At 41.3% G+C, this 27,289-nt stretch overlaps 1 protein-coding gene across 1 annotated transcript in view; it reads left to right on the top strand.

The window, feature by feature from the left end:
* CD4H9orf85 (chromosome D4 C9orf85 homolog) overlaps nucleotides 1-26,943 on the top strand; it is a 106,479-nt gene extending 79,536 nt beyond the window's left edge. The window contains exon 3 of the mRNA XM_042964764.1: nucleotides 26,852-26,943. Within this exon, the coding sequence (XP_042820698.1) occupies nucleotides 26,852-26,897 (46 nt within the window). The 3' untranslated portion in view covers nucleotides 26,898-26,943. The remainder of the gene's footprint in view (nucleotides 1-26,851) is intronic.
* Nucleotides 26,944-27,289: the final 346 nt, after the last annotated feature.

A 27,289-nucleotide genomic window follows, 5' to 3' on the forward strand; every position in this document is an offset into this window, starting at 1 on the left:
TTATTTTGTGTTTTTGTTGGAGGGAAGTAGTCTGTCTCTTAACGTAGACTCAGATGATGTAACTTTCAGAGATACCTAATTATACTTCTATCAGATGAGAGGAAAAGTGACAGTGAGGCTCCATTCTAATTATAACTTTGTCACTAACTGGCACTTTGACTCCAGCAAATTACTTCAAATGCCCGCCCTGAAGTTTCTGCTCGTGTAAAATAACAGAGTTGGTCTAGATTATTGGTTCTCATCATGTGGTCCCAGGACCAGTGGCATCAGCACCACCTGGGAACTTGTTACAGACATAGCACCCACATTTTGGAGCACCACCCACACATACTGAAATATACTCAGGGCGGGGTCCGGCAATCTGTGGTTGGACAAGCCCTCCAGGGAATTATGATGTTTAGCGAAAACTGTTCTAGATTGGTAGTTCTCAGCCCTGGCTACGCATTAAAATCACCTAGGCAGCTTTTATAACCTACCAATCCTGGACTCTCCCCGCCAAAGATTCTGATTTAAATGATTTCTAGTGGGGCCCAGACGTTGTTACGTGGTTCTAATGGACATCTAGATGCTATCCGAGGTCTATTACAACTAAAAGTCACTGTTTCCAAATGTAAATGCACACATCCAGACCTATAGCCTTCTTAAGCCACTAGGTGTTGCTATGATAAAGAAAGGCACTTTCAAAACTGCCAATGGAAATGCATAAGAGGAGGAAAGTGTATCTCTTAATTTCTGGTAAGAGGTTATTCTGTGATTTGTATCTGAATACAATTTGTTAAATATTTCTTTGCGACTTGTGCAATTTTACTGAGGGGAATTAAATGGCCACCAATGATAAAATGAATAAATAAATTGTGGTATATACATACAATAGAATATTCCAGAGCAGTGAACGTAAATAAAATAGTGATAACACACAACAATACTGCTGAATCTCACAATTCAATGAGGAACAAAAACTAAACTGGACACAAAATAGAAATAATGTATGATTCCACTTAAATGAAAAAAAAAAAAAACAAGCAAAATTAATTTGTGTTGATAGAGGTCAGAATAGTGGATACCCTTGGAGGTAGGACTAAAAGTGAGCACAAGGGAAACTTCTAGGATTCTGGAAATGTTCTTCTTGATCTGGTGATAGTTAGGTACATAAATACACATAGATGTATACTGAGCTATACTCTTAAGATTGCACTTTCCTGTATGTATGTTATTCCTCAATCGTAAAGACTTACAAAAATTGAAATGTAATCCTCAAGGGGAAAAATTGGCACACTAGCCCAATATCACTCACTAAACACTCACAATTAATTTATTGTGCCATCTGTAGTCATGAGAGATGAACATAGCACTTTGATTTCATGTTGATATTAAGTTAAAATGTCAATCTATATGGCCCCAAGTTGAGAAGGTAATGGCGTGATCACTGTATTTAAAGCCCTTCTTGGGGCGCCTGGGTGGCTCAGTCGGTTAAGCGGCCGACTTTGGCTCAGGTCATGATCTCGCGGTCTGTGAGTTCAAGCCCCGCATCGGGCTCTGTGCTGACAGCTCAGAGCCTGGAGCCTGTTTCAGATTCTGTGTCTCTCTCTCTGACCCTGCCCCGTTCATGCTGTCTCTCCCTGTCTCAAAAATAAATAAACGTTTAAAAAAATTGTTAAAAAAAAAAAAAAAAAAAAAAAGGCCTTCTTTGTTTTGACTCTTGTATGCGTCCAGGGCACACATTCTGCAGGAATACATTTGGGTGATTGATTTTCTTACAGCAAGCCACTGCTCTCTGTTCCTTACTCTTCAAATTCTGTAATAGAGTCTAATAAAATGATCTCTTCTTTATCATCCTCAGAAAAAGACCAACGCTTCTCCTATCACTGATAGGAGGTCAAATGCTTCCTTAACAAATCAAAGTGAGATAAGAAGAATCAATCTGTAGCAGAGAAAAACAAATCCTGGCAAATTGTACTAAGCCATTGACTGTCAAAACAAGGCTTGTTAGAAGGGCATTCAGGGGGAAAAAATGAAAATCAGAGTCACTTAGCAGAATGCACAGAAACCTGTTGGAAAGGGAGACTTAGCCTAATAGATGGGAAATTACTATCCATTACTCAGCTATTACTTAAAAGCCACAAGCTGGGTGATCTGACTTCATCTGAAGCCCTGCTAATCAAAAGCAGGGGCTGGACTGGCTGTCGCCTACCTATGAAATAACTCAAGGACAACTGAAATCTTTGTTCAGCTGGGAATATATTAAATGCTGTCAGAGTTTCATCTGATCCAGTCATTTTGTAATACTATGTTCTGTTCCACTATGTACCAATCTCTTGGGAATTGGGTAGGCTACAGAGGGCAGATTTTTCCTTCAGATAATTTTTTTTATTATGCTCTGTAACTTGGTTTATGGACATGTTATAGCATGGCTATGAACGTTGAAGTACTTTCATTCATTCACTCATGCCATACTGTCCCAGGTGCTTTGGGAGGATCCACGGAAGGGTAAGGCTGTCTCTGCCCCAAGGGGTTTACAATCTACTTGGGGGAACTGAACATAAATATACACAAGTTAATTTTTTAAAACCATAGACCATCTTCCATTTGTCCTAGATTTACTCTCTATCCTGCTGCACCCTATTCTGTGACCTGGCAGGCTGATTGTATGGGTTATATCTATGGGTGTCCTTACCTTTTGGCTTCCAATTGGAATCATGTAATGGGGATCCCTGAAAGGCAAGTCCAGATTCTTCCCCTGGCTCACTTCCTGTGTGGTCCCCATGGGTAGGCTGAGGATAAGTAGAGAGATAGTCTGATGATTCTGTACATACAAACCTTTCTCTCTTCAGAAGGGCATTCTCATTGCTCCCTGAGGTCTAGAGGTGGTAATGATGTCATGTTCTTTCTAGCCTCAGGATACTCTACTATGCTTTTGTGGATTTCCTCTACCCTACTCAGTTCCTGGTAAATAGTCTCTTTTTAAAATACTCCTTAAACTATCCAATTTCTTTATTTTTTCTTTATTTTCTTAAGTAAACTCTATACCTAATGTGGGGCTTGAATTCTCAACCCCCAAATCAAGAGCCACATGCTGTATAGACTGAGCTAGCCAGGTGCCCCTAAACTATCCAATTTTAGTGTGTTATCTTTTTCTTCCTGAGATCTTGATTGACATAAAAAATTGCTCTCACAAGTGTTCCCAGAAAATAGACACTTAGAATGGGATTTTGAGTTTGGGTTGCCCATCTATTTGAAGAGCATTGCGATGACTTATTTGCCAATGGAAAATGGGACACATAATCCCTGGTACACAGCAGCATTATGCTTATTCAGATTATCACTGCGTGGGTATGAGATAAGGCACAGGAGGAGGGCAAGGCATTGGGAGATCAGGTAGCGTGGCACTCACTCATTATGGTGGTAATGTGAGAAATAAGCTCACTGACCCAATCAAAGGAGGGACTCAGAGACTTAGAGCACAGTGAAGCTGATCAAGGATCTTGCAAGAGTGGGTGTCTGAGGGACAGGCACACTCTGGTTGGTTACAGTAGGCCATTTATCTCCTAGCTTGAAGTCCCTCCTCTGATTCCTCATTGGCTGAGTAGTTCAGAGGTACAGCCTTACCCAGAAGTCGCCTATGCCCATTCCATGTAAGGCCAAAAAGCAGTCTGACCAGAACAAATGTACATTCCCTGAGGTGTCGCAGAGACTTCAGTTCTTTGGCGCATGCTCATCGCAAAGCCCGTGAAAAATAAACCCGCAAAGTGGAGAGAGGAAGAAGAACCAGGAAGTGAAGTGTCTAAGGGCTTGGCACTCCATTGTGGTTAGGGAGTTCGCACGTATTTCCAATAGGTTGTAAACCTATTGTTAAGTAGACAGCACTGCTTTTATTTGGTATTTCTGAAAAGGAATTATCTCACTTCTCACAGTAATAATGATTATATAGATCATGGAGCCATCTGGCTTCCTTTAATAGTCCTAGAAACTGTATAGAGGATAAAGGAGATACGTAACTGTGAGTTTCCAACTTAAGTGGATAATAAGAAAGCCTGGGTGGAAGCTTTCGAAGGAAGAGAGCACATCTCCTATAGTTGCTGAGCAGATGACATTGTGGTTACTGGTATAGAAAAGGTCAAGCGAAAATTCTGCAATTACACAACTCACCCCTTCAAGACAGTAAACCGAAAGCCGTTCCCTGTCACTGGAGGAATTCTAGAGGTTGGTGCAAGCACCAAACACTTGAAAGATGCAGTGATATGATTCTATCACATCCCCATTCCACTGTGTGTGTGGCTAGTGTAAAAGTCAGATGGGTTATGGAGATGATTATATATCACTGCAAACTTAAACAAATGGTAATGCCCATCAGAACCATGGCCTGGCTGCAGTATCATTACTAAAACAAATCAATGTAGTCCCATGTATCCATTTATAGCTACTGACTTAACAAATGCTTTTTTCCCATCTTTACCATTAATAACAATGAGAAGCATTTTGAAGCAGTTTGCCTTTGCAAGGCAGGGCAACAGTATACCTGTACTGATTTGCCTCGAGGCCATGTGAACTCTCCTGCTTTCTGTTGTAAAACAGTCCAAAGGGACTTTGGTCATCTTGATAGTCTACTTCACATCAGTCTGACCCAAGGCAATGATGACATAATGCTAATTGGACCTGGGGAGAGTGAAGTAGCAAGTATCCTACACGTCTTAGTAAATCCCATTTATGCCAGAAGGTAGGAGATAAAGTCTGTGGAAGTTCAGGGGCCTGCCACATGTGTGATATTTTGAAGGGGTGCAACAGTCTGGGGCACATCTCTTTAAAGTGAGAGACAAGTTGCTGTATCTTGCATTTACCACCATGAAAGGCGCAACGTACGTTGGTTCTCTGGATTTTGGAAGCAATGTATACCACATTGGAGCATGGTGTTCCAACCCATCTACCTAGCAAGCTGTGAGGCTAGTAGTTTGAGTAAGATCCAGAGCAAGAAAGCATTCTGAAGCAGGTGCAGACTATGGTGCAAGCTTCCATGCCACCTGAGCCTCATGGCCTAGCAGACCCAATGATATTCAAAATGTCTGTGACTGATAGACTGCCTTATGGAACCTCTGGCAATCCCTAGTAGGGAACTCATAGCCTGCTGGCAACTATCACCCTTTGAAAGCAGCTCTGGCTTGCACCTGTGGCTTGGTAGAGACTGAAAGCCTCGCCATGGGCCATCATGTATGTGTGTGACCCAGACTACCCAACACGAATGGGAGCCTCCACTGAACCATCAAACTCTGTATGTGCAGCAGCAATCCATTATAAATGGAAGTGAGATACATGCAGTCAGTCCCATGCAGATCCAAGGGTCAAGTGAACTGCCAAGCAGATGACTCAGCCTCCTACACTGCCTGGTCCCCTGTTTCACTGCATGTGCATGGTCTCCTGGGAAGGTTTCTATTACCACTTGATGAAGGAGTATGGGTCTGGTAGGATCTTCTGATATGCATCTGTAGCATCCGGTGTACAGCTTCATTTGATGGTGGCCCTGAAAGATCATGGGGAAGGGAAATCCTCCCAGTGGGCAGAACTTTGAACAGTACACCCGGTTGTCACTTTGTGTGAAAGAAGAGACTGTTCAGATCTCAGCTGATTCAAAAACCGTAGTAAACAGATTGTCCAGCTTGTTAGGGGCTTGGGGAAAACAATATAGGAAAAAATAGTATCATGAAGGCATGGGGGCGGGAGAAGTATGTTAAGGTATGTTTCAGAACAGAGACAGAGTATATACTACAGAAGATGCTCGTAATAGGTGGGTTGACCAGATAACTTGTCATGTGGATACCAGTTGATTTTTTTCTAATTTTTTTAATGTTTATTTATTTTTGAGAGAGAGAGAGACAGAACACAAGCAGGGAAGAGACAGAGAGAGGGAGACACAGAATCCCAAGCAGGCTCCAGGCTCTGAGCTGTCAGCACAGAGCCCGATGCGGGGCTTGATCCCATGAACCGTGAGATCGTGACCTGAGCCAAAGTCAGATGCTCAACTGACTGAGCCTCCAGGTGCCTCATGGATACCAGTTGATTTCTTTCTCCAGCTACTCTGATGCTTTCTCAATGAGCCTACCTATGCACAGAGTGGCCATAAATGGCAGGGACAGAACTAGGCATAAGTTGAACAATATGGACTTCCCCTTATTTGGCTGTCATCATTGCCAACTGCCCCACTTGCCCACAACAAAGGCCAGCCTTTAGCTCTGATATGGACATTTGTGTAAAACAAGAAACAAATTAAAACATGAGCACAGGGCAATATATGAAAGTGTTGAATTACTATATTGTACACCTGAAACTAACAGAACACTGTATGTTAACTAACTGGAATTAAAATAAAAACTAAATAAATAAACATTAGGAACTTGATAAAAACAGTAAATAAGTAATCAAATAGCTTAGCCTTCTCTCATTTTCTCTTTCACTTCCATTGATCAGACAAGGGCTTAGAGGAAATCTAGAAGGTTCAATGCTTAGTTTCAGAAGTCCAGACGTTGACACTTGGGACTTAGGAGTCTCAGGCTTAGGATTTCTATTAAAAAAAAAAAAAAAAAAAAAGAAGAAGAAGGAAAGAAAATAAGGGCTTAGAGCTAATTTGAACACTAATTCAGCTATGAGTATCCTGTGTGTTATAAATGACTGACCCATAAACTTTTAAAATAATATATTTATTAAATATCCACTAGAATGGCTCAAATTAAAAAGACGAACCATACCAAGTATTGGCAACAGTGAGGAAGTACTGGAATGCTCACACATGCTGGTGGGAATGTAAAATGAGACAACCAACCACTTTGGAAAACACTTTGGCAATCTCTTGAAAAGTTAAACATGCACTTAGGCTATGGGTCAGTGTTTTCAATCCTAGTCCTTATCCAAGGGAAATGAAAGCCTGTATGTACACCAAATTGTTCATGGCGGCTTTATTTACAAGAGCCCAACATTCCCCAATGTTTTGGGGAAAAACCCAAAATGTCCATCACAAGGTGAAAAGAGAAACTTTGCAATTCATGCAATTGAATACGACTCAGCAATAAAAAGGAGTGAATTATTGACACATGTAACGATATAAATGAATCTCAAAATGATTGTGCCAAATGAAAGGAGTGACATAAAAAAAGTACATGCTGTATGATTTTATTTATATACAATTTTTAGAAAATGCAAACTAATCTACAGTGACAGAAAACAGATCAGTGGTTGTGTGGCATAGGAGGGAAGTTGGGAGGACTGGGAGGAGGAATCACAAAGGAGCACATGGAAGTTTTGGTGGTGATGGGTATGTCTATTACTTTGATCATGGTGAGCGTTTCATGGATTTATATATAGGTCTAAACTCACCAAATTGTACATTTTAAATATATGCTAGCTGTAGTATATCCATTACTTCTCAGTAAAGTTGTTTATTTGTATTTATATATTTTTACTTATAATCCAATCCAGTAAAAAAGATTGTCTGGGTTTGATTAAGCATGTAGTACAGGGGTTTCAACTGAGAAACAGATCACTGAAACCTTGCACAGTTAGCAAGAAGTGGGAAGGAAAAGGAAGAAAGGATGCTGTGTGCCAGGTACTTTTTAGGGTTTTCTGGGTTTTTTTGTTTTGTATTTACTTTTACGTACTCCTCATGTCACTCCTAAAAGACAGGTAACATTATCCTTTTTTGAAAGTAATCTCTACACCCAACATAGGGCTTGAACTCATGACCCCCTAGATCAAGAGTCGCATGCTCTACCAGTGGAGCCAGCCAGGCACCCCTAGAAGTAAGGAAACTTTAGCTCTGAGAGGAAAAGCAACCTAAGTCCATCTATATCTACTTTGTGTTCTTTTGCCTGTACCATGCTGTCTGTCTCTGTCTCTGAAGCCAGATTTAAATGGGCTTCATATGACAAATATAAATCAAAGTAAAGCTTTGGGAAAGGAGAAGGCAAATGGAGGGAAGCAACTCCAAAATGGCGACAGGGACAGCTGTATTCAGGAAACAGTGGACAAGCCAGCTCGACCAAGGAAAAGCATTCCTGTGGGGAAGCAGAGTCAAAAAGACTTCTAATGGTGAACAGTCAGATTTTTGAAGGCCATGAACATCAGAACAGAAAGTTAGGACTTTGTCCATAGGCTGTGGATCTTAGTGACTAGCAGGACCGACTTGCCAGTTAAGCAGGAGGCACAGTGTCTAGGACCCATGGTACATTCAGGAGTCTAAAAAAATATTTTAATTTTAATTTATCTCAACATGAAAGAAAAGAATATATAAAGTGAATGCAGTTTGGATCATATACATCCGTCTTTGTAATCATGCAGTTGTAAAATATATGTATATATTGAATATAATTACATATAGTTTTTTTCTGATGGAGAAAGAGACCCACGAAGGCAAAGTGCCTAGGGCCCATGGCGTCACAATGTGGCCCTGGATATGAGTAGGAGGATTCAGGAATGACTTCAGACTTTGGAAACTGCAAAGTTCACACCAAATGGCTAACTGTGTTATTGACTGAGATGGTGAAATCAGGAAAAGCAGTTTAGGGGAAATACTGCTCTGCTGAGTTGGAGGCTGATGCAGAAATTCCGGACTTTGATCAGGGTGGTGGCTTTGGGGAAGAGGAGAATTTCTTTGAACTGGGATCTAACTGGGATTGAGAAGAGAAAGTTGAATATGAGAAACCACCTCAGGAATTTCCCACCCCAGCTGCTGGATGATCCCAGGCTTCCTCTCATTGCCGTGACAGGAAGAAAAGGGTTGAGAGATGGCTCTCACCTCTGAAGGCAGTGCTGGTTCATGACCTCCTGTGTCATTAATTTGAGCCTCTCTTGTCTCCTTCACGTCACCTCATTCTCTGTGGTCCTACACACTTATGTAGGTTACATTTTCATTTATAGAGTATTTGAATTTAACTGTAATGTCATAATAATATTAGCAATCACAGTTTTTATTTGTAAGAACTTTCAAGTGCAAAAGTATTTTCTAGTAAGTGTTTTATAGGATATATAATGTACACAAGAGATAGGAGAGGCAGATGACTCGATTTCCCACTCCACAGATGAAAGAGCTTGACAGAGCTCCCCGTCTTTGGTAGAACTGGGATAAAGATCATACCCCTTGACTCCCAATTCTCTTTCACCCTTATCACCAGCAGCAGTAAGCTTAGATTTAGTTTAAAGGAAGTCGAAGTCATCACCACTTTGCAGGTTACAATTCAATTTTACAATACCAAAAACTTCTTTTTTTTTTTTAAGTTTTATTTATTTATTTATTTATTTATTTATTTATTTATTTATTCATTCATTTTAAGTTTCCTCTCTTCCTTTCTTCCTTTATCCACTGTCTCTCACTCCCCTCCTCCTTTTCCCTCTACCTTCCTCCCTTTTGTGTTCACATCTTGACATTACTTCCCCAGTATTTGTCTTCCATTCATCATCATTCTGTCTCCTGCATCTGCATTTAAACAGCTGCAATGTCATCAAATAGCCCTATCATACTTCCCTCCTGCTTGCTCGATAAACTTGCATTTCCAGAGTAAATCCATAAACTTTTTACCAGTATATGTTCAAACAATCCAGTTAGAAAATGGGCAAAGAATATGAAGAGACATTTCACTGAAGAGGATGTTTGGGTGGCAAATGAACACACAAAAAGATGTCCAACATCATTAGCCCTTAAGGAAATGCAAATGAAAACCACAGTATGATATCACTATGCTTCTGTTATAACTGCTAAAATAAAACATAGTAACAAGACCAAATGCTGGCAATAGTGAGGAGTAATTAGATCTCTCACGCATTGCTGTTGGGCAGGTAACATGATACCCACTCTGGAAAATAGTTTCTTAAAGTACTGGGGCTCCTGGGCGGCTCTGTCAGTTGAGCATGTGACTCTTGATTTCAGTTCTGGTCATGATACCAGGGCCATGGGATCGAGCCCTGTGTTGGGCTCTGCTCTGAGCATGGATCCTGCTTGAGGTTCTCTCTCTCTCTCTCTCTCTCTCTCTCTCTCTTACTCTCTCTCTCCCTCTCTCCCTCTCTCCCCCTCTGTCCCTCTTCCCCACTTGTGTTCTCTCTCTCTCTAAAATAAAAAAAATTAAGAAAAATACTAAACACACACTTAATGTATGAGTTATAATCGTACAACCTGAGCATTTATCCCAGAGAAATGAAAACTCATGTTTGCACAAAACCTGCACACAAATGTTCATAGAAGGTTTACTTGTAATAGCCTCAAACTGCAAACAATCAAAATGCCCTTGATAAGGGAATGATTCAACAAACCATGGTACAATGATACCATCAAATACTATTCAACAAAAGGAACAAACTGTTGGTACAACAACTTCATGGATCTCAAGGGCATTGTGCTAAATGGAAATAAGTGAATCTTAAGAGGCCGCATGTTATATCTTTCCATTGATGTGAGATTCTCAAAATGATGAAATTATAGAGATGGAAAACAGATTAGCAACAGCCTGGAGTTAGGGATGTTACTGGGGGAGAAGGTGGGGTAGCACAAGGGAGATCTTTGTGGGGTGGGATAGTTTTATATCCTGATTACAGTAGGGTTGCATGAATCCACATGTGATGAAATGGCATAGAACTATGCCATTGCATAGCATCAATGTCAGTTTCCTGATTTTGTTATTGTCCCCTATTACACTATAGTTACATAAGAGGTAATCATTGGGGAAGACTGGATGAAGTCTACAGGAGAACTTGACTCCATTGTGTCTACTATTTTTGCAAGTTTCTGTGACCCTGTAATTATTCTAAAATAAAAGTTTAGGGATGCCTGGGTGACTCAGTCTGACTCTTGATTGTGCTCAGGTCATGATCTCACAGTTCATGAGTTTGAGCCCCACGTGGCAGAAGCTTTTCTTTGCTTTTTTTAAATGTAGTAAAATGTAGCAATTAGCCAATTTTTAATGACTACTAAAAATATCTAGTAATGTCTTCATTATTTCAAAGATATGAAAACATTCCCATATGTTTTCATTAATTTTTTTTTTTTTTAGTGTTTATTGGTTTTCAGAAACCGAGACAGAGTGTGAGTGGGGGAGGGGCAGAGACAGAGGGAGACACAGAATCCCAAGCAGGCTCCAGGCTCTGAGCTGTCAGCACAGAGCCCGATGCAGGGCTCAAACCCACAAACCGTGAGATCATGACCTGAGCCGAAGTTGGACACTTACCTGACTGAACCACCCAGGCACCCCCCATATATTTTCTTTCTAGAACTTCACATTTTACACTTAAGTCTTTGATCCACTTGGAATTTTCTTAGAGTAAGGTGTAAGATATGGTTCCAACTTAATTTCCAGATTTCAGTCTTTCCTGCCTTCTCCATACTTGGGAGACTTTTGGACTTCTCTCTGGTCATCAGTGGAGAGCTGTTTTTAGCTTTAGCCAGAAATATTTCTCAGGTGGTCAAGTTCAGTCCTCCTGGATTAAGGCTGGCTGTTCTTTTGGACCTAATATCTCATCACTTAACCTTATAGAGAATTTATTCCTGGATAATCTGAATCAGTTTGTGATTTCTTGTTTTGTTTTGACCAGAAGCAGTGCATAAAAAAATTACAATGCCCAGGGATCAGCACTTGCTTCCAGAGCTCTCCTGAGCATGCAACCAGCATCAGGTATCATCACTGGTCATGTTGCATTTCTAGGATTTGTGGATTCAGAATGGGTAGAGAGTAATAGTTGGATTTAGGGGTGTGGCAGTGGCCCTAACTGCCTCAGAAGAGAGCCTATAGTTTTGGGGTGACCTCTTGGTTTGTCCCCGACTCTCCCTGTGGTGGATGGGAAAGTAAGAATAGAGGAAGCTATGGGAATGCAAGCTGGTGCAGCTGCTCTGGAAAACAGTATGGAGGTTCCTCAAAAAACTAAAAATAGAACTACCCTACGACCCAGCAATTGCACTACTAGGCATTTATCCAAGGGATAGAGGTGTGCTGTTTTGAAGGGACACATGCAGCCCCATGTTTATAGCAGTACTATCAACAATAGCCAAAGTATGGAAAGAGCCCAAATGTCCATCGATGGATGAATGGATAAAGAAGAAGTGGTATATATATATAATGGAGTATTACTTGGCAATCAAAAAGAATGAAATCTTGCCACTTGCCACTACGTGGATGGAACTGGAGGGTGAAATTAGTCAGAGAAAGACAAAAATCGTATGACTTTACTCATCTGAGGACTTTAAGAGACAAAACAGATGAACATAAGGGAAGGGAAACAAAAATAATATAAACACAGGGAGGGGGACAAAACAGGGAGACTCATAAATATGGAGAACAAAGCAAGGGTTGCTGGAGGGGTTGTGGGAGTGGGGGGTGGGCCAAATGGGTAAAGGGCACTAAGGAATCTACTCTTGAAATCATTGTCGCACTATGTGCTAACTAATTTGGATGTAAATTAAAAAAAAAAAAAAAAGAATAGAGGAAGCTGGTCCGACATTCACCTCCTTCTTGCTCATATGCCCGAACACAAGCAGGGGTTTGCATCTGGCCCCTGTGCTGATTGATCTGTGACCATTTGCTCCGGTTGTTAAATATTTTTAATATCTGTACCCGAGCCCCTACCTCCAGTAGAGGCTTTGTTCTACTTTCTCTTGGCTACAGAGTTTAGTTTCAGAGGTCATAACTTGACCCTGTTCGTTTCTCAGTCACATGATAATTTACTGAAAATTGGGATCTGCCCTACCTGATGACGGATGTTTTTATTTTGAAGTCTTGTTGGGACTTTCTTTTTGTAACTATGTCTCCATGAGCATTTTAAAGGGGAGCCAGATGGATGACTCAGCCGGGGTTCTTTAGCTGCCCACGTAACCAGGAAGAGCTTAGAAGCAGGTTTTAGAGCCAACCCCTGGAAGTTGTATCCATTTTTTGGTTTGACCTGTCTAGAAGTTGGTGTGCTAATAATTGTAAATAATATAATGGTTTACTGGATTGTTCTTTGTTGAGTTAAGAAACAATGGCTATAGGAGAACCAAAAACTAGAAAGCGTCGTCTCCCTGAACTTGTGATCTCCTAGGGCCGTGGGTTGTAACTGGGGGTGTGTCAGGATCACCAGAAGCTTAAAGACCCAGATGCCTCGCTCTTACAGCTCCCATCCGGCCCTCCTGGCAGGTGCGTACTTGAGAACATGGGGATAGATGTTTGACAAGGGACAAAGGAAGACTCGTCTGCTTAACCTACTTACTGATGTTCACCCAATCTCATCTGATAGGGTTAACTCTTTACTCCTAGTGTTTCATCCACTTGGAGTCTCATCAAACATGTGGAAAAGAATAACTCATTGTGAGCTTCCACCTAGTAGCCTCACCTCACCAGGGCTCCCTTTTTCATGCTATAATGTTGCTCTACTTCTCATGATCTTTGAAATAGACTTAAGTGAATTGCTAATGCTTTCCTGCCTTAAAAAGAAAAAAAGAGAGGGGTGCCTGGTTGGCTCAGTCAGAAAAGCATGCAACTCTAGATTTTTGGGTCATGAGTTTGAGCCGCATATCGGGTGTAGAGATTACTAAAACAAAACAAAACAAAACAAAACAAAAAAATAAATAAAGTGATCCACTATATTAAATTATCTGCTGATGGTTACACAGGCTCCTGACAGTCTATGCATCAGTGTCTCTTTTCACTCTACTATGTAGTCTTCCAATAAAACAGAGTTAAACCAATTGATCTCTGAGAATGCAAACAGTTCAAAAAATCTTGAAGATTCTTGAGTGTTTTACTAATAACTCTGTCAACAGCACCTGCAAGCTCCAGAGCCTTCTATTTCTAACTATAAATTAGTGAATAAATTGAATTCTTTTTTTAATTTTATTTTTTAATTTTAATTTTTCAAGTAATCCCTATGCCCAATATGGCTCCCAAACTCATCATACTGAGATCAAGAGTTGCATGCTCTACTGACTGAGCCAGCCAGGAGCCTCTCTATTTGTTTATACTTACCAATGTGTTACCAATTTTGTTTACCTCCTCCCCCTATTTTCTTCTATCTCCTGTGATCATTTTCAATCTTTTTTTTTTTTTAATGTTTTATTTATTTTTTGAGAGACAGAGAGAGAGCACGCGCAAATGGGGGAAGGACAGAGAGAGGGGGACAGAAGACGTGAAGCAGGCTCTACTCTGATAGCCTGACAGCAGCCTGAGGTGGGGCTCAGACTCAGGAGCCCTGAGATTATGGCCTGAGCCAAGTCGGAGGCCCAACCGACTGAGCCACCCAGGCAGCCCTCATTTTCCATCTTTAAGAATGTCTTTTAACATTTCCCTAGTGAGGGAGTCATTTGGTGATAAGCAATCTTAGTCTTTGTTTTTTTAAGGAGGAAAAGTTGTAGGGAGTATATGGTTGTGGTTGAGCGTCTCCAGCCTGGCACTCATTCTGTGATTTCCTTTCCTTTTGTAGGGTCCATCTTTTGTGTATCCCATGCTGCTCCCTGTGTTGTTCTTGTTGTTGTTGTAACTCCTTTATTTTGTGAAGCCCGCTTTACAGTGGCATCTTAAAGAGGAGCATGTCAGATATAGTTTTGGAGCCTTTGCATATCTATAAATGTCTTTGTTTTACCTTCATACAAGATTTGTAATTTGATATAGAGCTTGGCAGGCATGCCTCCTTGAACATTGTAAATAAACGTCCTAACACCTTTCAGTATTGCCCTTGAGAATTAAATGTCCTTTTGACATTTAATGGGGACATTGTCTGTGACTGTTTTTCCTCTCTGAAAGTGGTGAGAATCCTTAATTTATGTTGTTTCTCCAAAATTTTATGATTGTATGCTGGGAGTCTTTTTCATTTATTTAAATCAGGCAATTGGTGAGCAGTTTCACCCTGAAGACTATGTTCTTCTAGTCTGGACTTTTTTCTTTAATCTCAGTTCTTTGATAATTTTATTCCTTCCATTTTATCTGTCCACTTTTTCTGGAACTGCTATGAGTTACCTGATAGGTATCTATGATTTCTTCTCTCAGTTTATTGTCTTTTCTCCCTTATTTCCATATCTTTTTCTTTTATAGTTCTACTATCTGGGAGATTTGCTTAATTTTTGTAGTCCAGCCTTTCTACTGAATTTTTTAAGAACTCTGATTTTTCCAGAACTTTTTAAAATTTTTATTCTTTTTTCATAGCACCCTGTTTAGTTTTTTTTTTTTTAATTTTTTTAACGTTTATTTATTTTTGAGACAGAGAGAGACAGAGCATGAACGGGGGAGGGTCAGAGAGAGGGAGACACAGAATCTGAAACAGGCTCCAGGCTCTGAGCTGTCAGCACAGAGCCCGACGCGGGGCTCGAACTCACAGACCGCGAGATCATGACCTGAGCCGAAGTCGGCTGCTTAACCGACTGAGCCACCCAGGCACCCCAGCACCCTGTTTAGTTTTTATGCGTGAAATATATTCTCTCATCTTGCTGAAAATAATGATAATATCTAAAAAGAGTATATTTTGCTTCATATGTTATACCTGTTTTCTTTGGATTCTTCTTCTGTACATGTTTTCTGTATTTTTCCTACTTGCTTTCAGCAAATGATAGCTATCCTTTGATTCTTTTTTTTTTTTTATTTTTTTAACATTTATTTATTATTGAGAGACAGACACAGAGCATGAGCAGGGGAGGGGCCGAGAGATGGAGAGACATAGAATCTGAAGCAGGCTCCGGGCTCTGAGCTGTCAGCACAGAGCTCGACGCGGGGCTCGAACCCACAAACCGTGAGATCATGACCTGAGCAAAAGTCGGACGCTTAACTGACTGAGCCATTCAGGCGCCCCTAGCTGTCCTTGATTCTTAACAAACAGCACATTCTGTGAAGGGAGATTAAGAGAAAAGGGATAAAAAAAGACTTGCTTTTACTGCTACTGTTTTGAACTAAGCACCTAATTCTTTTTTTTTAAATTTATTTTAATTTATTTTTGAGAGACAGAGAGAGAGAGAGCAAGTCAGGGAGGGTCAGAGAGAGGGAGACAGAATCCCAAGCAGGCTTTGTGCCATAAGCACAGAGTCCAATGTGGGGCTTGAACTCACAAACCAAGAGATCATGACCTGAGCTGAAGTCGGTCGCTCAACCAACTGAGCCACCCAGGCGCCCCTGGGGGACTTTTAATAGTGTTGACTACTATAGTAAGGACATATTTCTTTGTCTTGAGTTTTGAGGTCCCATACATACTTATTAGAGCCCTAGAGCCCTAGTTAGGAGGACTGTGTTCTACTTCCTGGTTGTTACTGTGTGATCATTGGTGTATCTGAACCTCGGTTTCCTCATGTATAAAATGGAATCCATTTCCCTCACTGGGCCATTAATGGGGATCAAATGTGGTAAACCAGTTGTCTTCAGCCATGAACCATCAGTCCAAATGCTCTTAAATCCCGCCATTCCACAAAGATATGCAAGTGTAACACTTGCTCTCCAGGAGGCCATTCTTTCAAGAAAGATTACTTTTTGGCTGAGAGTTGGCAAACAGCTGCCACATTTTAATTTACTGTGATTTTTTTTTGTTGTTGTTGTTTGTTTTCTTGTTTTGGTTTTGTTTCCTAACCTGGTCTAGTTCCAGTTTGTTGGCATCTGGATGAGAATCCTGAGGCCATATTCTGTTTTATTCAGCCTCTGATTGGTCTTTTAAAAACAAACATGGTTGCATGAAGTTGATGTCAGGAAAATGACTTTAATCCATTAGTCACCTTGGGTAGATAAGACAGGTGGCCACTGCAAGTACAAAGGAATAATCCACAGTGACTAAGGCAAAAAGTAATCCCTTTCAGAACCAGGTCAAGCAGTTTATTTAGGGCTAGGGTGGTGACTCAGCCTGTTGAGGCTTGTACTTCCAGGTTGGGGGACCTGTGAGGTGTTTTGGGAGTGTGTGTGTAGCTTGGTGGGAAGAGTGATTTATCCTTCTGGAAGAGTCGCTTTGCATCTCTGTCTCTCTCTGTCTCTCTGTCTCTGTCTTTCTCTCTTGGTCTCTCCATCTTCCTCTCTCTCATTTGCTCTGGCTCTCACACTCTTTATAACTCCCTTTTGTTCTTTCTCTTCAGACTTGCTTTGACTCCTCTTTCTCCCTGGCACATTCTTTTAAAGTCTACTGCAAGGCTTTTGCCTGAGGCCTGACAGGGCAGGGGAGGGAAGAAGACTGGTAGGTCTGTGGCTGCCCCTGGTGGAGCCTGTTCTGCACCCTTTCTATTACTCTTTTGTCCATTCCATTCTCTATCCTGTCCTCCATTTGGAACCCAGTGATGTCCAAAGAGATGCTTTAATGGGAGTCTAGATGCTATGATCATCTTTCTTGTGACTTTTCATTGCCCCCACTCTTGATGTAGTCTGTGTTTTTGTTGTTGTTCTTGTTGTTTGAGAGAGAGAGAGAGAGAGCGAGAGAGAGAGAGAGAGAGAGAGAGAGAGAGAATCTTAAGCAGGCTCCGCACTCAGCATGGAAATCATGACATGAGCCACAATCAAGAGTCAGATACTCAACTGACTGAGCCACCAAGGTACCCCTAGTCTATGTTTTAAAGACCCCCTAAGTCTTTGGAAATATTTCTGTGGAAGAAAACATGAGAGAGCTTTACCAGCCCTTTATCTGCAAGAGGCACACAACTGCAAATGAACAGATAAAAAGGGAAACATAATTGGGGGCGGTTAATTTTAGTTCCCAAGAGGATCATAGAGGACATCAAAGAGTAGCTAGGGATTGATTATCTGTAAGGAAAAAAAAATGTGATGCATATTTTTCTTCAAAAACAACCCAAAGTCATGACAAGCCATGACACAAATAAATACAAGACTAGTAATTAAGCACAGATCTCTAAGATAATGATCCAAGAAAGACATAGTACAGAGATAAAGAGGAATACACCTGTATTTATTGAGCCTGTGTGCTATCTGGAAAGCTGTTGCAATAAATGATAAAAATAATAAATGATTCAAAGTTCTTGGGCTAAATATAGCTGGGTAAGAACAAACGAGTAAGACTAGCAAAGTAGACTGTATTTCTGTGCACGAAGAGATGTTGTGAGCCATAATTCCATTAACTTCAGACATTTGTTAGGCACACACCAGGGACAAAGCTTTGTTCTAGAAATTGGAAGGAGCTCTACAATAAATAAGCCACTGTTATTAAGGAAATAAAGATTTTCTATTTCATATGTATTTCAGTTAATCAGATTAATGTGTTTCTTGTGTTGTAATCTGTGTTATTGCTCATTGGTCTTATTCCTACTAAGGCCGGGGGAGGATAAAACTTGTTACTCTCTCTATAGGGGATGTTCATCTGCCCTAAAGGAAGGAGCTGGGGAAGAGAGGCCACTCTCAGCCAGAAAGCTAAAACTCAGAGGGTTCTCAAAACTCAGAGCTACAAAGTATAAGCCACATATATGGCTGGGAGGAGCTCTGTGATTTGTTGTTGTTGTTGTTGTTGTTGTTGTTGTTGTTGTTTGATTGTTTTCCTCCAGAGCCTTAAGCAAGGCCTCCTTGCAATGTTCCGGCTTTGTTTTCTCTGTACTTCTGATCATACAAAGAAGGGTCTCGGATGCTTTGTGCACAGTGGTTCTCAAAGTTGGTCTGTACCAGCAACATTAGCCTCCACCTGGGAAATCATCAGTAATGCACATTCTTAGATCCCACCCAGACAAACTGAATCCGAATTCAGGGTGGGGCCCAGGGATGTGTCCAGCCTCCCCGGGGCATTCTGACGCTGGCTCCTGTGGAGACCCACTACTGCGCCTAAGAACTGAGGGAGAACAGCGCCCTCTGGAGGCCCTGTGGTCACAGCAGCCATGGAAAAGGATCCCTCTCCAGGGGAAAGGGGGACAAAGTCAGGGTTTCCAAGCCCATCTGTCCCTTCCCGCACAGAGACTTCTACCATGGTCAGTTTTGGAGGCTCTGGATTGATTTGATTAATGGATATTGCTCTTCTCTTCATAGAAGTCCAAGCTCTCAAGAATTTTAATTTGAGTATTTACTGTTCCATGTACTTTTCCAGTTCTGGCGTTCCTATCACTCCTTTACCTTCGGTGCTTGTGCTTAAACAGCCCTCTCAGCTGGTCCGCGGTGCCTCTGCCACGGGTCCCTTTCCGTTCTCAGCTTTTCCCTCTCTTCCTCACGCAGAAAAGTGTTGTTTCCTTTCCTCTGTGCTCGCGTAGCTTTTGCTACAGCAACACCTCTCACTGTGTGTCAGTTAGCGACTGAGTCCCCTCTCTAGACTGGAGGGCAGGGAAGACATTCTGATCCTTTTTATCCGCCAGCATTTAGCACAGTGCCTGGTTAACAACAGGTGATTGGAAAATGGTTTCCAAGTGAATACATGGATGAATGTAACCCATAGTCTAGTTATGTAGAACTAGTTTCTGTTCCTAGAATGTCCCACCTGTCTTCCTCCATGCAGTCCCTTTCAATGTGAAATGCCCTCCCTTGGGCATCTGTGGCCTCTCCGGGTCTTACTTATTCCTGTTATTTTGACTGTTCAATAAACACGTTGGGAGTGAACTGTAGAGTATAGACTATGCACTTGATCAGGCGGGGCCACCAGCGGGCAGGTTTGCTAAGTCACACTGTTCCCAAAGGGCATACATGGTAAAAATAGCACAAATAACAATAATAACATTAATCTATAATATTAATGGGTTACACTGATTGAGTTCTTAGCATGTGCTAAGCCTTGTGCTAAGCCTTTTACATACATTATTTAATTCTTAAATTAGCCGATGAGAAAAGTGTCGATATCTGTAAAATAATAGAGGCATTAGAGGGGTTAAATAATTTGCCCAAGATCATATAGCTAGAAGTGTCAAAGTAAAAGATTAAAATCCAGATCTGGCTGACTCCAAAGTCAACTTGAAGCTAAATTGATCACTGACAAAATATATAAGTAGTAGAGACTTTGGTAGGGCAGAATTGTGAATCTAAACATAGTAGCAAAAAACCTGAACTCATATGCCACTCCATGAGCAAACTGATATTTATTGAGCCCCTCATATGGGGCAGGTAACTTTCTAGGAGCGAGAGGATATAGGGGGTGAATAAGACAGACAAGATCCCTGCTCTCAGGGAAGTTACTTTCGTTCTTTTTTCCTTCTTCTTTAAAAAAATGTTTATTTGTTTATTTTGAGAGAGAGAGAGAATCCCAAGTAGGCTCCGGGCTATCAGCACGGAGCCCGATGCAGGGCTTGAACTCAGGAACCATGAGATCATGACCTGAGTTGAAATCAAGAGTCGGATGCTTAACCCAGGCACCCCATCAAGGAAATTATTTTCTAGTAGGACAGTCTCTTTGAGGAGATAACATGTGAGCAAGCCATGGATAAGTAGAAGCCGTGGGAAGCTTGGGGAAGAGTCTGTTTCAGGTAAAAAGAAGGAAGGGAAAAGGCCCCGAGGCTAGGAAAACTGGTGGAGGGACCAGCAGCCACAAACCACAAGTAGAATTGACTCTGGATCAAGCTTCTGGCTCACAGGTACTGTAAGAGTGGGAGCCAAACCCAGATTGTGAGTGGCCCAGAAGTTGAAGGTAAGCACAGTGAGTTTTACGCCATCTAGGAGACTGGGTTCTACATTCTGCTGGATATTTCCTACTTTGTTGCCTTTTTAGAGTACTTTTGCAACAACCGAGCTACTTTCTCTCTGATGCTCCATTTACAGTGGCAAGATCCAATTCCCACAGTCTGTAGGGATAACATGGAGAGTCAGGAGGGAGGCCCAAGTGAGAGCGGATCTTTTGGTAAGGACACATAATTGAGAAACAGAGCTAGAGCAGACCCAAAGTCAATCTGCTTTTTTTTTTTTTAATTTTTTTTTTTTTAACGTTTATTTATTTTTGAGACAGAGGGAGACAGAGCATGAACAGGGGAAGGGCAGAGAGAGAGGGAGACACAGAATCAAGCAGGCTCCAGGCTCTGAGCCATCAGCCCAGAGCCCAACGCGGGGCTCGAACTAATGGACCGCGAGATCGTGACCTGAGCTGAAGTCAGACACTTAACCGATTGAGCCACCCAGGCGCCCCCAATCTGCTTTTTATGATCACAATGCCCTAACAGTTGCATACAAGGTCCTGTTTTGCTGGGACAGACCATTCCCCACAGCAGCCCCGCTGGCATGTTGCCGCTTCGGCTCTAAATCCAGTTCACGAGGCCCTTTTGCTCCTTCTTCTTTGACTCCGTATTTGACATCTTCCACGTGGTGTCTCCTGGGTCTGGCTTCCCTCTCAGTGATGGTTGCCTTCTTATGGGTGCTGTGACGCTTCTCTCCTTTGTCTGGGGGCTCACAGCCCTCCTCTTCACAAAAGGACTTCCCCACACCGTGCCACATGGTGTGGTCTAAAGTGATACTTCCTTCAGAATGTCCCTAAGAAAGAAGGACTCTGGGATGTGTGGAGCTCCTCTGCTCTCTTGGCCATGGCCAGTCACTGCAGTACCTCCCCCAGGACACCTGCATCCCTACACCTTTGTGGAGCATGTCGATATGTATTCATGCAGAAATATTTAAGGAGCATCTCTCTTAGGCCAGGTGCCGTTTGTAGACGCTGGGTGGGGAGAGCTGTCAACCAAACAGACATGGCCCCTGCTGTCAGAGAAAACTGTTAAGTGAATAAAGCAAGATAATTTCAGATGATGATAAGTACCATGAGGAAAATAACAGAGAGTGATGTGGTAGCAATTGGGGGCAGGGAACCCAGACTAGGCCGGCCGTGTGAGCCTCCAAGAGGGATATTTGACAGACGCACACAACAGAGTACACAGTCTGGGAAGGTCTGGAGGAAGAACGTTACAAGCAGGGGAAAACAGGGCAAAGTTGCAGAGCTACGAGTAAATGTGGTGTTTCACGAATAGAAAGAGGCCAGTGTACATGGAGCAGAGGGAGGGGAAGGGAGGTGTGGGGGTGAGATCTGAAGGCAAAGCCCATGCTAAGGAGTTTAAATTTTGTTCTAAAGACAAAGGGGAGCCACTAAGCAGGTGAGTGACCCCATATTATTTACATATACACAAATTATATTATATTACTTATCTCATTTAATCGTCTCAAGAGATCACCAGGTAATTGGTACTTGAAAACAAAGAAGGAAAAACACTAAAAAGTTATAGGTTGGATCCAGAGGTCACTGACCAAAACACTACGCAGAGCCTGAAACCTGAATCTTCAAACTCCCAAGTCCAGCATCATGTTCCAGCCGCAGCTGAGCACAAAGTAGAAACAATGGCCAGGATGAGAATAGGGGTGTGATGTGGTGTTTCTTTGTGCACATTCTGGGTACATGACAGAGGAATTGGGAATGAATGTCATAGAGGGATGTATATCTTTCTTTCTTTTAAAAAAATGTTTAATTCCAGAAGAGTTAACACACAGCGTTATATTAGTTTCAGGTATACAACATAGCGATTCAACAATTCTGTATATTACTCAATGCTCATCAGGATAAATGTGCTCTTTAACCCCCATCACCTATTCACCCATCCCCCCACCCACCTCCCCTCTGAGAAGCACCAGTTTGTCCTCTGTATTTAAGCGTCTGGTTTTTTGTTTCCCTTTTTTTCCCTTTCTTTCTTTTTTTTTTTGTTTTTTTTTTAAATTCTTTTAATGTTTATTTATTTTTGAGAGAGACAGACAGAGACAGAGCACAAGCAGGAAAGGAGCAGAGAGAGAGGGAAACACAGAATCCGAAGCAGGCTCCAGGCTCTGAGCTGTCAGCACAGAGCCTGACGCAGGGCTTGAACTCCCAGATTGTGAGATCATGACCTGAGCCGAAGCGGGAGGCTCAACCGGCTGAGCCATCCAGGTGCCCCACTTTATTTTGTTTTTAAATTCCACATATGAGTGAAATCATATGGTATTTGTTTTCCTTTGATTTATTTCACCTAGCATTATACCAGATCCAACCATGTTGTTACAAATGGTATGATTCCATTCTTTATTATGACTAATATTCCATTGTGTGTGTGTGTGTGTGTGTGTGTGTGTGTGTGTGTGTGTGTATCACATCTTCTTTATCCATTCATCGATTGATGGGCACTTTGGTTATTGTAAATAATGTTGCAATAAACTTAGGCGTGCATACATCTTTTCAAATTAGTGTTTCATTTGTTTTTTTTAAGTTAATTAATTTTTATTTTTAAAATTTTCTAAATGTAATTAATTGTCAAATTGGTTTCCATACAACACCTAGTGCTCATCCCAACAGGTGCCCTCCTCAATGCCCATCAACCACTTCCCCCTCCCCCCCCAACCCCCATCAACCCTCACTTTATTCTTAGTATTTAAGAGTCTCTTATGGTTTGCCTCCTTCCCTCTCTGTAACTTTTTTCTTTCCCCCTTCTCCTCCCCCCTGGTCTTCTGTTGAGTTTCTCAGGATCCACATATGAGTGTAAACATATGGTATCTGTCTTTCTCTACCTGACTTATTTTATTTAGCATAACACTCTCCAGTTCCATCCACGTTGCTACAAGTGGCCAGATTTCATTCTTTCTCATTGCCAAGTAGTATTTCATTGTGTATATAAACCACATCTTCTTTATCCATTCATCAGTTGATGGACATTTAGGCTCTTTCCATCCTTTGGCTATTATTGAAAGTGCTGCTATAAACATTGGGGTACAAGTGCCCCTATGCATCAGCACTCCTGTATCCCTTGGGTAAATTCCTAGCAGTGCTATTGCTGGGTCATAGGGTAGATCTATTTTTAATTTTTTGAGGAACCTCCACACTGTTTTCCAGAGTGGCTGCACCAGTTTGCATTCCCACCAACAGTGCAAGAGGGTTCCCGTTTTTCCACATCCTCTCGAGCATCTATAGTCTCCCAATCTGTTCATTTTAGCCACTCTGACTGGTGTGAGGTGATATCTCAGTGTGGTTTTGATTTCTGTTTCCCTGATGAGGAGAGACGTTGAGCATCTTTTCATGTGCCTGTTGGCCATCTGGATGTCTTCTTTAGAGAAGTGTCTATTCATGTCTTCTGCCCATTTCTTCACTGGATTATTTGTTTTTTTGGGTGTGGAGTTTGGTGAGTTCTTTATAGATTTTGGATACTAACCCTTTATCTGATATGTCATTTGGAAATATCTTTTCCCATTCCATCGGTTGCCTTTTAGTTTTGTTGATTGTTTCCTTTGCAGTGCAGAAGCTTTTTATCTTGATGAGGTCCCAATAGTTCATTTTTGCTTTTAATTCCCTTGCCTTTGGAAATGTGTCAAGTAAGAAATTGCTGCAGCTGAGGTCAGAGAGGTTTTTTCCTGCTTTCTCTTCTAGGGTTTTGATGGGTTTTCAGTAATTTTGAGTTTATTTTTTGTGAATGGTGTAAGAAAGCGGTTTAGTTTCATTCTTCTGCATATTGCTGTCTAGTTATCCCAGCACCATTTGTTAAAGAGACTGTCTTTTTCCATTGGATATTCTTTCCTGCTTTGTCAAAGATGAGTTGGCCATACATTTGTGGGCCCAATTCTGGAGTCTTTATTCTATTCCATTGGTTTATGTGTCTGTTTTTGTGCCAATACCATGCTGTCTTGATGATTACAGCTTTGTAGTAGAGGCTAAAGTCCGGGATTGTGATGCCTCCCACTTTGGTCTTCTTCTTCAAAATTACTTTGGCTATTCGGGGCCTTTTGTGGTTCCATATGAATTTTAGGATTGCTTGTTCTGGTTTTGAGAAGAATGCTGGTGCAATTTTGATTGGGATTGCATTGAATGTGTAGATAGCTTTGGGTAGTATTGACATTTTAACAATATTTATTCTTCCAATCCATGAATATGGAATGTTTTTCCATTTCTTTGTATCTTCTTCCATTTCCTTCATAAGGTTTCTATAGTTTTCAGCATACAGATCTTTTACATCTTTGGTTAGGTTTATTCCTAGGTATTTTATGATTCTTGGTGAGATTGTGAATGAAATGAGTTTCTTTGTCTTTCTGTTGCTTCATTATTAGTGTATAAGAATGCAACTGATTCCTGTACATTCATTTTGCATCCTGTGACTTTGCTGAATTCATGTGTCAGTTCTAGCAGATTTTGGTGGAGTCTTTCGGGTTTTCCATGTATAATATCATGTCATCTGCAAAAAGTGAAAGCTTGACTTCATCTTTGCCGATTTTGATGCCTTTGATTTCCTTTTGTTGTCTGATTGCTGATGCTAGAACTTCCAACACTATATTAAACAACAGCGGTGAGAGTGGACATCCCTGTCGTGTTCCTGATCTCAGGGGGAAAGCTCTCAGTTTTTCCCCATTGAGGATGATATTAGCTGTGGGCTTTTCATAAATGGCTTTTATGATGTTTAAGTATGTTCCTTTCTATCCCGACATTCTTGAGGGTTTTTATTAAGAAAGGATGCTGAATTTTGTCAGATGCTTTTTCTGCATCGATTGACAGGACCATATAGTTCTTATCTTTTCTTTTATTAATGTGATGTATCACACTGATTGATTTGCAAATATTGAACCAGCCCTGCAGCCCAGGAATGAATCCCACTGGATCGTGGTGAATAATTCTTTTTATATGCTGTTGAATTCGATTTGCTAGTATCTTGTTGAGAATTTTTGCATTCATATTCATCAGGGATATTGGCCTCTAGTTCTCTTTTTTGCTGGGTCTCTGTCTAGTTTGGGAACCAAAGTAATGCTGGTTTCATAGAATGAGTCTGGAAGCTTTCCTTCCCTTTCTATTTTTTGGAACAGCGTGAGAAGGATAGGTATTATCTCTGCTTTAAATGTCTGGTAGAATTCCCCAGGGAAGCCATCTGGTCCTGGACTCTTATTTGTTGGGAGATTTTTGATAACTGATTCAATTTCTTCGCTGGTTATGGGTCTGTTCAAATTTTCTCTTTCTTCCTGTTTGAGTTTTGGGAGTGTGTGGGTGCTTAGGAATTTGTCCATTTCTTCGAGGTTGACCAGTTTGTTGGCATATAATTTTTCATAGTATTCCCTGATAATTGCTTGTGTTTCTGAGGGATTGGCTGTAATAATTCCATTTGTATTCATGATTTTGTCTATTTGGCTCCTCTCCCTTTTCTTTTTGAGAAGCCTGGCTAGAGGTTTATCAATTTGGTTTATTTTTTTCAAAATACCCAGTAGTGGGATTACTGGATCATATGGTAATTCTATTTTTAATTTTTTGAGGAGGAATGTATTTCTTTTTTTTTTTAAGTGTATTTATTTTTTTTAGTAAACTCTATACCCAACGTGTGATTTGAACCCGTGAGTCACACACTCTTCTGACTGAGCCAGCCAGGCATACCTGGGAATGTTTCTTTTTCTTTTTTAAATAGATTTTTCTTTTATTTTTTTAGGTTTATTATTATTATTATTATTATTATTATTATTTTGAGAGAGAAAGAGCATGAGAAGTTGAAGGGCAGAGAGAAAGGGAGAGAGACTCCCAAGCAGGTTCTGCACCTTCAGTGCAGAGCCCGATGCAGGGCTCAAACTCACAAACCATGAAACCATGACCTCAGCTGAAATCAAGAGTTAGACGCCCGACTGACTGAACCACCCAGGCACCCCGGGAATGTGTTTTTCTTAGTGGGCTAGTATATGAAGCAGAAGTGCACCTTGCTTTGGAAGAGGTTAACAATTTCTGGGAGATAGAGGAACTAGTTCCAGAGAGGCTGACCTCAGGATTTTCAGAGTTCCATAGAATTAAAGAGTAATAGTGACATTGCAGTAGCTCAATTTTATGGAACACTTACTAGGTGCCATTTTAGTGCCATTTAGGCACTGCTCTAAATGCTTACACACACACACACACACACACACACACACACACACCAATTACAGGCAGGGGAAAGGGCAGGAACAAAGTTCCTGAGATACTAATAAGCCTGGCATGTTTGATGAATAGGAAGAGGTCAGTGTACTAAGAGCAGTAATGTTTTTTCTCTTCACAGCAAGCCAGCGAAGAAGGTATCGTCATTATCCGAATGTTGCAGATGACGAAACTGAGGCATGGAGAAGTTAATAATTTGCCCAAGATCACTCAACAAGTAGGTGGCAAGAACTCAAGAGCCCACACTTTTTAACCATGACACGCTGCTATTTATTGAGTGGACAATATGTATGGAAACTCTACACAAATTATTTATGACATGTCCCTGAAAGATGGCCATTATTAGCCTCCTCCTTTGATAGATAAGAGAAGTGCGGAGACTCTGAGTAATTTCCCCGATGTTGTTCAGTGAGCTGGGACTCAAATCCAGATGTGCCTGATGCCTAAATCCATGCTTTTTGCTTTACATTCTACTACCTCTTAGTATCCCCAAGGAGGAGCCCTCTCAGACTGGACTGAGTAGCGGCTCTTTCCAATCCGAAGAAGTGCGGTGCTCAGA

This window comes from Panthera tigris, chromosome D4, assembly GCF_018350195.1.
Source record: "Panthera tigris isolate Pti1 chromosome D4, P.tigris_Pti1_mat1.1, whole genome shotgun sequence".
In the NCBI taxonomy this organism is placed as follows: Eukaryota; Metazoa; Chordata; class Mammalia; order Carnivora; family Felidae; genus Panthera; species Panthera tigris.